The sequence below is a fragment of the Simochromis diagramma genome, unplaced genomic scaffold (genome assembly GCF_900408965.1).
Source record: "Simochromis diagramma unplaced genomic scaffold, fSimDia1.1 OVJJ01000387.1, whole genome shotgun sequence".
Taxonomy (NCBI): Eukaryota; Metazoa; Chordata; class Actinopteri; order Cichliformes; family Cichlidae; genus Simochromis; species Simochromis diagramma.
The window spans coordinates 5,077,711-5,090,296 of record NW_024387152.1 but is presented as its reverse complement, the minus strand read 5'-3'; the positions used below and the strand labels follow the sequence as shown (position 1 = coordinate 5,090,296).

General features: G+C 41.0%; 1 protein-coding gene across 1 annotated transcript in view; it reads left to right on the top strand.

Annotated features, from left to right (window-relative positions):
• The window catches only part of pex14 (peroxisomal biogenesis factor 14), a 45,423-nt gene extending 40,285 nt beyond the window's left edge, over positions 1-5,138 (top strand). The window contains exon 9 of the mRNA XM_040047714.1: positions 2,975-5,138. Within this exon, the coding sequence (XP_039903648.1) occupies positions 2,975-3,452 (478 nt within the window). The 3' untranslated portion in view covers positions 3,453-5,138. The remainder of the gene's footprint in view (positions 1-2,974) is intronic.
• Positions 5,139-12,586: the final 7,448 nt, after the last annotated feature.

The following is a 12,586-nucleotide window of genomic DNA, read 5'->3' as shown; positions in this document are numbered from 1 at the left end:
CAGCAAAAGAAGATCCAAACTACGCTTCACATAAACATCGTCATGGATTCCCTCTGACTTTTGCTGTTTTGCTTCCAACATGATAAAATCACACGTCATGCACAGCTCTCTCTCTCTCCCTCTTGCTCTCTCTGTACTTCAAGAACAGTTTCCCTTCTAAAAATCTGTTTTCTGTATTATTCGCTTGCTTGTTACGCACAAATCTACCGTTGTTTGCAGCGCTGTCGGCCGCGGTTTTTTTCCTTTTACTTACTTCCAAAAAGAAAACCTAATTTCTGCTGTTCAATGGGCTACTGGACAAATTGAAACTTTTTAAAATTATGCAAAATGCGAAACGCTTAGCCGTGTCTCTACTAAAACCGCTGTAACTTCAGAGGCAATGTTCATATGTTGATTAATGGTTTTCTTTCGTTTTTGATGTACTGCAGAATATTTTTTATAAAATCCCAGGCCAGGAAAATCGCCTTCATGTTTTTCTGTGTTTTATCTTCAGCTACTTTGACACAAAGGCTTCTGCTGTGATGCTCACGCCTTTGATAAAGTCTTGCGTGTGTCAGCTTCCTTTTTATAGATACAAAAATATGTAAATGTACTGATCTGAATTAGAATATTTCTGACTGTCTGAGGCAAAATTTCCCAGATACAAATCGAATTGAATCGAATCGTTTCGGGACCTTGTGAATCGGAATCGAATCGATTCTAGAAATCAGTGACGATACCCAGCCCTAGACGGCACGTCTTTTACACCACACATTAAATCAAATTTAAACTGCCTATCCAACACCTTAAGTTTACACCTGCACCTGGTTATTTCATTTCATTGAAACTTGTTTTGGTTTGTGTAGAGTTAATAGAAGCTACTGACACATTATAATATATATTTTTAAATGTGTATTTCTAATGCAACACCTAGCAGCAATTGTATCATATTTGCAGATGTTGTACATTAACTTTGAGCGTGACAGTTATTTGGTGACTATTAAACATACCTTGACAAATTTACATTCAGTGAACAGTGATCTGTTGTCATCACATCACTAAAGCCTGTTTGCTGAGTAAGGCTGTGAGATACGGTTGTTAATGTTAGTGGACCGAAACTCAAAGTCCATATTTTGTCCCTGGAGGTCTGAGTTTACACTCTCAGAAAGCGTGCAACTATAAAGCTCTTTTGCAATCATTGCACACTCATCAAAAGCTCTTACCAAAACTAAAATTTTAACACCTTTTTTAATTTTAAAACCTGCCTGGTGTAAATTTAGCTGATATCTACTACAAGTTTGTCACGTTGAGCAGCAGTTGACTGCTCCCAAACGCTGCTGCACATTTGGGATACATGCCAGATCTGTGTTTCTATGCCAGAACAACACGCCAGGCGTGCTCCCCCAGACACTTCATGACCTTGTATTAGACCCCTGACAGACTGACCCTAGGGGATGATTTCACAGTTCAGTGACAGAAAAACTGGAGAGCCTGCTTCAAGGTGGCGTTCTAACCTGATGGGCTTGTGCAGTATTTTTTTTTGTTTGTTTTCTTTAAGACAAAAAATTGGAACTCACACCTTTGTTCTAAACTACTTTAGATTACCTGAAGGTTTGTGTACTAATACATAAGAAAACAAGAGAACACACGATAATCACATCAGTCTTTATTATAACATTTCGTGACTTGGGTGGGCCAGTTAACATACATCAGGCATCAACTGGTGTTAGTAACAAAGGTGACCATTAATATACTCCAGTTGATCTGCTGCAGCTTCATAAAAAAAATCATATTCATTTTTTACAAAGTAAATAAGATTGTAAAAACTGAGAAAATCTCCTAATCCAGATGGAACCGACTTTTTAGGCCAACATTTATACTGATACAGAGTAAAACCATTCTGATAATATCGATACGATGGCTCACATTGCTTTTTTGTGAAAAGAGTTGATGATTATAATGCTTTAGCAAGGTCATTTGAAAACTAGTTGGCTACCTACAGTACTGAGAGGATGTCGCTTCACTCTGCAGCGCAGTCTTTTCAGCTGTGATGTCACTCTGCTGCATTCAGCACTGACAGCATTATAAACAATAGACTTGGAGCTACTCTGTTGGACAGACTGTGCAATGCTATAAACTTTGAAAATTACTTAACTGCAAAGTCTAGATGTACCTATAGTGTGATGGTTAATAATAAAAAAAATGTGCAAGGCCTTTTCTGTGAGCGTGGTGATAGACGTCCCCTCTTTCTTTTCAGCTTTGTTCCGCAATCTAGTCAGCCGCAGCCCAGCTCAGTCAGGCCCATTAGCATGCATGATTATGTATTAGTGTCTATAATGAAGCCTGAAGTAAGAGTGTACATCAGAAAACCTGCGAGGACGAAAATTGCCTCAGTACTGTGTAGTTGAGCTTGTTTTCTTCCCCTCATACATTCTAATCAGTAATAATCCCTTTGTCATTTGCTTTCTTGACTTCATCCTGACTGTCACAATGAGTTTTCTGGCAAAGGATTGAATTACAAAATAAAGGCTCCGTATCACCATCTGTCTCCAAACTTGTTCCTTTCCTGTTCAAATGATCCAAAACGTCTCCAAACTGTTTTTTTAAGCACCAAGAAGTGCTGAAACCCATTCAACATTGTCTTTTTGATCTTAAAAGCTGCAGTGGGTGTAATTAAAAAATCTTAGAGCATCTTTACCAGGTGTGATGAACATCTGGCTGTTTCGGGGGGAAGAGAAAAAAACATTTTCTCTGCTGTAATTATGAGAATTACATAGGGTGGTTAGTGTGCGGCTGCATGCTAAAATGCAAAAAAGTGTTGAGACGTGAGCTTGGTTGGAAAGTTATACATGGTTTTGTGGTCATATTATGTCCAAATATGGTTGTTTACATCGTGGGAAAGCTCTTTTCACGTCTTTTGATCACAGCGAGGTTTGTGATGAAGTTGCAATCAGGCCTAATTCTGTTCAACGCTGTTGTCTGTCACCCTTTACAGGAAACAGTTCCCCTCCACTCCCTCTGTTCCTAAGATCCCCTCATGGCAGATCCCCCTGAAGCCACCTGCAGCATCTAGCTCACCATCCATTAACCACACCAACAGCAGCAGTGACATCTCCCCTCTCAGCAACGAGTCCACCACCTCCTCCCCCGTCAAAAATGGACTCCACAGCCCCCAGGATGCACTGGGAGGGCCCGATGGAGCCCATGGTATCAATGGAGATATTTGCACCGTGGGCCTGGGCACAGCGCTGCCCCTCGACCAGGTTCGCATGGAGGTGCAGGGAGAGGAGGAGAGGAAAGATGAAGATGAAGATGATGTCAGCCATGTAGAAGAAGAAGAAGAGGAGGAGGAGGAGGAGGGTGGTCTAAGCATGCAGACAGAGGACCGGCGAGGTGGGGACGGACAGATTAATGAACAGGTAGACAAACTGAGGCGGCCCGAAGGTGCCAGCAACGAGAGCGAAGTCGATTAGACCAACATAAGAGTACAAAAACACTTCAGAAGACCACCTCTCATCCCTGCTGATAGCTTTGTTTCTCGCTGCTCTCACATACAGGTTTTTCTTGCTTTCTTTCTTTTTCTTTGTCAGTTTCCACTTGCTTTTGTCACATCATAACGTTGAGCAGAAGGAGGAGTAGGAGTGCAAGTATAAGAAGAGCCAGACCTGTGTGATGACACACAGGTTACCACACTTTACTTTTCTTCAAACTAAATGACTGTATCCCGAGCCAAGCACTATGTTGTGATGTTTCTTTGAAAGGACAAGTGACAAGCAGCAGTCAAATCAGAATGACTTTTATCAGCCTTTGTGCAGTACTAACCATGTGTGACTTACTGCCTTTAATTTCCATGATTTGATCAGATAATCCTCAGCTTTGCCTCGGTGTCCTTGTGATTGTACTAAGACTCAGACCAAAGAGGCAGCGCCGCACACAATATGTCTGCTGTACAGCGCATCTGCGGGTCAGGAATCATAAGGTGGTGCTTGAGTCTCGGTGTTACCGTGAGGTTCCAGTGGAGCATTAGCAGAGTTTGTCTCACTGTTGATGGGAATAGGAGAGGACAAGCTCTTCCAGGGCCGGAGCTTTTAGCCTCTTTTATGTGTCCTTTCGCATTGGTGTCAGTCTGTCAATAATTTACAAGGCCAGCAGGGTGGCATTTGGGTGAAATAAAACCCCTGAAATTCGAGATTAGAATGTGATGACGGGCTTTGTTCCATGCCGGTGTCAGAGTGCTCATACGCTCAAAGGAGGGGAAGATAAATGTTTTTTTTCCTCTCTCCCTCTCTCTCTCTCCCCCCACTTTCGTTTTTCACTGTGGGCTGAATTGTGCATCTTTGCGAGCCGTGTTTGCAGGAGAAAAACCGAAGGCTGTCTGCTGAGCTGTATCTGTGTCTCCAGCAGGGCAGCTGATTTGGTTTGTGAAGTATGTTAATAATCAAATGATCAACAAATAACAGATGTATTAGTTCATGCAGCTTGAAATGTCAAGGAGGCTAAAAGCGGAAATCTAATACAGAAAGCCCAGTTGCATTGTATTATTTTCTGTGACAAACCCTCCGGTCCAAATTATGTAGGGCCTCCTACAGTGAGTAATCTTTACAGAAAACGGCGCCAATATTTTGTAATTAAGCTGCAGTAAGACGACGAGCGCTGCCACAGATGGAAGTTGCAGAACTCGTATCACTTTTTCTTTCTCAGTGTGGAGGTGGATGGGGGAAGTAAAAGAAAATTGCCCCATGATTGAAAAGGAAAGTAATAAATGAATACTTGACTTATTGAATTACTCACTCCGTCTCTAGCTAACAAGAAGAGTCCATGAGTGAGAAGAAGGGATATCAGCTTGTGCCATTTCCACTTCCAACACATGGCCTCCATTGGAACACAGAAAAGGTGGAGGGGACACTGCACATTTCTGAGATCCTGTCCTGGCCTGCAGATTGTATGTTTAGTGATTTGAATTGACATTAAGCTTAACCTTAACAGGAAACATTGCAGTTAAGGTTGTTTTGTTTTGTTTCCTTTTGTGTGTACGTGTACTCAGTATGCCTCAGAACCACTGTAGTTTCAGTGACGGGTCCTTTCCCTGTAACTTACTGAATAAACACTGTCTTCACTGCAGTTCTAACTGTAATAAATTTGATTTATCTCAACAAGAATCTCCTATATTTATTTTAAAACCATCAGTGCACACAGAACACACTTCGCTGCACTTTAGTATTAAAAAGCAACTGTACAATTATAGATTATACTTATTGCAAAATTGTTACCAAGCTCAAGTTACACAGAACTTGCCCTTTAGGTCTTCAATTTTTGCTGCTTTTAATAGTCTGGGAGATTAAATGGATTAATATGTTCAGTTGCAGATCAGGTAGCAATTATTTTTGTATGTTTTTCTTATATCCCTGATTTTTTTTTTCTGTTTGATTTGAAATATTTTGAGACTTTTAGCCACACCAGAATCTCTGTATATCAGTTTTTTAGACTTTCTTTTTTTTTCTTTTGGGGTGTGGTTTCCTTTCATAACCAGCTGTAATCTGTTTGTAACTCCAGCACCAGTCAAGCATGTATACTGTAAGTACATATTCCTCTACTCTAGTTAATTTTCAGAAAGCATGACATAGCAGGGACTTTTTTTTCAGCTTTCTCTCCAGAAATGAGTGGACGTGGCTATACATTAAATAGGTGAAGGTTTGTTTATTTCTACAGATGAGTCATTAGTGCCTTTCCTATGGTTTTCAGTATTGTGTGCCCTGGTTTATTACTCAGTTTTCAATTCAGTGAATATGACACTTTTATTTTGCTATCATTTTTTAGTCAAAAACTTTATTTACTTACTTACCAAACACACAGCCAATAAATATAAAGAGCAGAAAATCCTTTTAACTTATTATACACATTGTAAAAACAAACAGCAAAGCACTCCAACCACCTATATTGATACTTGCCCAATCTCGGTGACATCAAACGGTGCAGAAAAGTTCAGAGCCCAGTTCAGAGGGGTCGATTGAGTTCACCACCACTACTGGCCAAAACCAGCCCTCCATTGTGGGTGGTATGGCATGTCCCCCCACCTGGAGGTCAAGGGTTTCAGAATCCCCTTTCTAACAATATAAACTAATATTGCAACCAGTTTGGCAATATATTGATAACAGTAAATTTTGATTATTCATAATGGTCTGGGTGTTCTACAAAAAGTCTAATTTCCTTTTCCGAGACTAGGCTGTATGTGAAAGATGGAAAAACCCACTGTGATGATGCTCATTGTTTTTTAAAGCCCCCCTTTTTTTGTTTTTGTTTTTTATTATTGCCATCACCATCATGGGTTTTTGTAATCAGAGGTTATAAAAAGAGCACAAACACGACAAAGAAGTCTGCAGCAGTGAAAGTCCATCCACGTGTCAGTCAAAGTGGCTACGCCTGTAACTTTAAAACTTGTTATGAAAAATGACCCCATGTACAGTTGTCATGATGGAGGAAATTTGCTGTAGAGAAAATATTTTTGGATCTGGATGCAAGCAGTTTTATTTCCGCTGTTAAGTTGGGCATTTTAACACATGGCTTGACTCACTTTTGGAGCCAGACTCAAGGAACTGCAGATTTTGGCACTTTTTTTCAGTCCTGGAGGTTGCTGCATGATGACCGCAGAGTTTGTTACCACACAGTAAGTCTTGAGAGGATTTCAAGATCAGAGCAAAAACGGGCCACAAAATGCCAGAGATGACCTGAGGTAACACCGGAGGAGGCGAGTTCTGTTATCTAAAACCATAAAGGTTTATTTTAGCAGATCTGCGCGCTCAGCTTTACGCTGTCAGATTAAACCAAGAGGTTTTCCATATGTTGTTATTCCTTGTCAAAACCTGGTGCCTACATTACCTACACTGCAAATCATCAGCAGACACCATAGCTGGCATTAAGAGTGTGTAAGTAGTGGCTAATGTAGACTTGACTTGCTGTGCTATCATCACATTTCATGCTGCTTCCTCTGGAGCTTCAAAGATTTTATAAAACCTTTCCTTCCTTTCTTGCACATTTGCAGAAGTACTCCTTTACAGACTTTCGTGGAGTTCCCCTTTAATTGAAGGCAATCCGATATTTATCACTTTCACAGCAGAAAAGTATTGGACTCACTGCTTCTACTTGGCGCCATATTTCAAACGGATGAAGCCGGTCTGGATTTTACAGCATTTTTTTATTTTTTTTTTAGCTGTGTATGAATGTCAGTTGTTGAGTTGAGTTGTTGTGTTTCCTAAAGTCATTTTAGCTTATTGTCCTATCTTTCTGTAGTAAACTTTTAGGCAATCTTTGGAAACAATTCAGTGAACCTTCATTTCCTTTAAATGTACAGCTCAGGCTGCTGATGAATATGTGGCCTTCTAAGCGCTGACATCACAGATCAAATCACTGCCACAGTTTCTTTTCTCAATGTGTAGTTTTCTGTGGATGGGCTCAAAAAAAAAAAGCATTTTTCCACCTACACAAGGCATTCTGCTTATTGCCATACGTTATCGAGTGTATGAATTTAATTTATCATAGTCTAAATGATCAATAGCATTTCACATATTGATGAGGTGTATAAACTTCTCTGAGGCTTGATACCACATCCCTTTGTAATCCATTAACCTCTCCCTGGAGTTCAGGCCAACCTTAGATTTATAGGGACCTACAGTAATAAATCTGCTTGTACATCATTTTGTGTCTTGGGGATTTTGCAGTGCATTCCAGGCAAGAAAGCGCCATCTATCCTACCCTCATATTCTCATCTGCATTTTAACAGCTTCAACAACATCCGAAACAATTTGAATTCCCTTTCAGAAACCTTGTGATTGTTTAAATGTATTCCCTGGTTAGGGATAGCATATTAGCCACTAACCAGAGCCTCTCGGTGTGGTAGAGCTGTGAAGGATTGGTTGTCCAAAGCAACACCTTGGTTTTGACACCATTTGGCTCCCCGGTTGGGAGCCTTAACCTCATCAATCTTGCTGCTAAACGGAGAGCACTCAATAGGATAGTGTATCGACGTGCTCTGAACTCCATTGTTCACTGGAACTGAGCACTCAGCAGGTTAGAGGGCTGAGTGTCTCCTTGGATCAATGCAAGGGCTGTTAGCCCATTGCAGCAGCAGAGGGCTACCGTGGCTCTGTCAGCATCGCACACACACACGTGCGCACATCATCTCCACTCATTTAAAACTCTTTGACTACCTGAGTGTTGATCCTGGCTCAGTTTTTGTTTTTGCATCACAGTGATTTGGGGTAATTTACATCCTAGCAACACAGATCCAGTTCTTCAAGCATCAAGCTCCACCCAGTTTCCAAACATCTGCCTCCAACGGGAAGCAGTCTGTGATTTGCATAGGAAAGGTCACGGACAATTCCCGAAGAGGATGAAAACCTGACAGTTCCTCTTCCCTGTGAGATAGCGTGAACACTGTATGTATCTGGGAGCAATCTACAGCAGTACGCGATGCGTTATCAGACCTTTGAAAACAAAACTGGTTGACTTATCACCTGGAAATGTCCATTTTCTCCACGGAAATCCATGTTTCTGCTGGTGTTTACGGCATCTGATGTACTCTAATTATTTCAAGATGTTTTCATCAAAGTTCATCAAATTGATCCGTCTGATTGGTCTAGTGCTTTGACCCAGACTGAAGTCCAAATTTGGAATGGGCTCAGACTGGACTTTCAGGCTCTATACCAATTTGTAAGGAGAACATTATTTAGATATCTTCATATATACACACAAAATATAAATGGAGTATATTAGACTTATATTTTCTACCTATCAGAAGGTTGGTGGTTTGATCCCTGGCTCCTTTGATCTGCATGTTGAAGCACTGTTGATCATGCAAATGAACCCTGATGATTTTTTTTAACTGTTTGCCATCCGTAAGTCAAATACTTGGGTTAGTTATGTATCTCTAAAACTTGGACTTCATAACTTGAAATGTCAAGTGACAGTAGGTATCTCTACATTTAAAATTTCAAATTATATCAGAATGAAGTGTCAGATTCAAGCTTCTATAAACATTAGATAATATTCTATAATAGGGATTGGTCTTAAAACCTGTTCAGTGGATTAACATAAGATGTGGTACGTACGTTCATGTTCCCCCTCATTACAAACTGGACTTCAATGATGTTCGGGCTTTTCCTGTAAGGCGGCATTGGTTTAGAAATGTCTACTTGTGTAGTAGCTGCTGTTTCAACAAATACATGTGGCAACTTTTCCAGATTCCCATCATCATCATCATGCATTATGTTTATTACCTGTTCATGAGGGATCACATGCTACTGTGCTAAACTAAAAAGGAAACATGATAAAACTTTACCAGCGTGAGCATGTTAGCATTCACCTCAAAGCTCTGGAGTAAGTTCAGATTCTCTGAGCTGCTGGCTGTACTGTTTGTATTTTATAATATACATTTGCGTATAGGTTAGTGGTTTTTCTATGAGTGATACAATTCCTCAAACGTGCTTCAGCAATAAATGTGAGGAAGCATAGGTCACCTCCAAAAGCTTTCTGTGGCTGCCCCTCTAAAAGCAGCCTACCAGCTCTGAGCGGCCGCTGAACACTGGCTCCTTCCTGGTGAAAATGAGAACATTTGACAAGCCAAGGTCACCAGGGGGCTTTGCCTGTATAAGGCTTCAATCGCAGAGCCCAGCGAACACCGCAAAGTCATAAAGCACTTTGTCATCACTCGCTATATAAACTCTCAACAATCAAGTGGGATCACATTCCCTGCCTCCCACCCTCCCACTTTGTGTGGCCCGTGTCACTTGATTTTCTCCTGGCGCTGTTTCAAATCCAAATGGTGTACGTGGATACTGGAGGGCTGTCATGTATAAGGCTGTGGGGCCTCTTTTGAACCTGAAGGAAAGCTTTAGTCACTTCACTGACAGGTAAAGGAAGGTGCTGGTAAGGAGCAATGAGGGAAAACAGCAGCAAGCTGTTAAAAGAACAGGGAGGTGGGTACTGGCTGGCAGTATTTATGAATGGTCCAATAATGAGCCATCGGGAGCGTGGTGGCCATGAGAACATGAGGGGAGACAAGAGGTAGAAAAAACAAATGCCCTTGTCCTGCACTCGTAGAGAGATTGGATTATCCAAGGGAAGGCCTGTCAGCCGGCTGAGGGACCGCGGCTGGAGGCGGCGCAGGGGCAACAGGTGCGACGCTTGCTAGCGTTTGTGCAAATTAGACTAATCACAGGGCCTGACTGTGGAACACCTGAAGCATGCTAGTGACCAGGCAGGGGGGAGATGTGGAACGAAAAAGAAAATGAAGGGGGAGAGTTCAGCACTGGCTTTTTTGCAATCACAATGGGCCTTGCGTTCTGTTAGACAGCTATTTAACTTTATACAGAATTTCTCTAAGCATTTAAACGTTGACTGTGGTTAATCTGTAAAGCTGCAGCGAAAGACCACACAGTGCTTGCAACAGAGGGACGAAGCCACCGTGACCTTGCTTATTGGTGCGTAAAGTTTTGAAACCCTCTAGTTAGTGTTTTTAAAAAAAAAAAAATCATGTTTTTATGACCATGTTTAGACAAAAACCAGGGAGTTATCAGTTAAACCTAACGCCGCACATGATCCAGTCTATTAAATTTGACAACAGCAAAAAAAGATGCAAATAGAAAGAACAGTGAAACCTTTTAGTAAAACACTAAACAAGTCAAAACAGCACCAAACTGCTACTTAAAGCAGCCCTGGACTCCAAGAATGCATAACTTTAAGCCTTGAAAGAACTCAAAGTGGTGAGTTTGAGTGATGAATGCTCATTAGCTTTACCAGCTTTCATTGATGGGAAAATGAGCTTATAGCGTATTTCACATATTTTTCACAAGCAGCAGCCTTCAAGGCTGAAATTTTAAACCAATAAGGAAATGCCAAAAACTGCAGTTCCTTGAATGGCTACTTGAAGCTAACTCCAAAAAGTGAGTCCATCCCCATAAAATCCCATGATGGAATTCCCATCTTCAGCTATAAAATTAACAGGTTTACAACCTGGTAAAAAAAAAATATGGCTTTGCTCTCTCTAAGTAATTTCAGTACGGGGGGAATTTTTGCTTTTTGCAACTCGCCTGTTTGGATTTTCTACCATTTAAAGACTTTTGTAAAGATACATAGCCACTGTGATTGTGCTGACACAGGCCGCTGGCGGTAGCAATCTGCTGCTTTCAGACATTTTAAATGCAACTTTTTTTGACAAATTATGTGATTTGTTAGGTGGGTAAGTGTAAGAACAGCCTGTTGAAGAACATTCAAGTATTTTAATTAAGACTTGTTCATGTCTATTAAAGTTCTGCAGTCAGGTGACTACTAACCACTTGGTGTTAACTTGTCTGCCATATTCACAGAGGTCTTAAAACTGCTCCAAGACTACCTTGCAACCACCAGTTATGAGGAAAAAATGTTTATACTTTGACTGGTTAGAAGAAACCTCCCCACCACTGCTTTAGACACTAGAAGGGAACATGCCTACATGGTCCCGAACTCTAGTAGTTTGCACCGGTCACCTGTAGTTGTGACCACGGAAATTTGTTAGCAATCAAAGCAATAACAAGGAGGTTTTTGGTGCAACTTATATAAGCTCGCAACAGGCAACAACCTCCAGGAATTATTTACCAACCAGTTGGGGAATATGCGTTTTGGAAAACTGCAATCGAAATTGGGCGAAATATGCGAAACCATGTAGGCCATTTTTGCATCTTCATCATGCTAAACATAATATGTTTATGCTAATTAGCAACATAATGCTAATTAGCATGCAAAGTAGGCTACAGCTAAGGTGAGCCTGCACCAAAGAGTGCAACTTGTCTGGGACACATATCTTTGCAATAGGGGACTTAACTGGATGCCAGCTGGTTGTCTTCTAGTTGTAAAGGCAAGGTTGCTTTCAACAACTAGCCTTCTTAATGGAAGGATGGAAATCTGTGAGGCTCTGGCTGAATTAAAAAGTGAAATTGTGGGTATGTACATGAAACAAGTCGGATTTCTCGTCGATTTATCACAGTTAATCATCATATTATGATTGCATGTAGCTGTCCACTTGACCCCATCCCCGTTTTATTGCCGTCTTAACCCACAAAGATGGAAACTGACTGTGAATGGCGAGTGGTACGGTAAGCAACGCGATCACAAATGCATTGCACTTGGTCGCAACAATTGTAGTGTGCAGCGGTGGCAAACCACACAAAGAAAATCTGGCTAATGTAACTACTCCACCGAATTACCACAGAAGTTGCCGGGAATTTACTGCGTCTTGCATATGAGTAAACACAACCTATAAAGAAAAGAAAAGAGGGTAGCTGAAGCTTTTCAGTCAGGTTAGATAACACACAACAACAGGACTGAATGAATCATCAGTTTTGTCCCTTTTGTCACACAGTTTTTTTCTGTTTACTGTAAATACTTTAAAATAGACTTTATTTTTCTACTCTCTTGAAGGCTATTAAAAGCAGAACTTTCAAAAGTCTACACTTACGATTCATAAGATCATGTCCTATAGCTTTCAAGCTGTATGCGCTGAATCACTTCCAGAGTTTTCCAGAGCCCTAAGCGTTCACCCACCAGACACGTGTGAGTAGTAATGAGTAAATGGGGT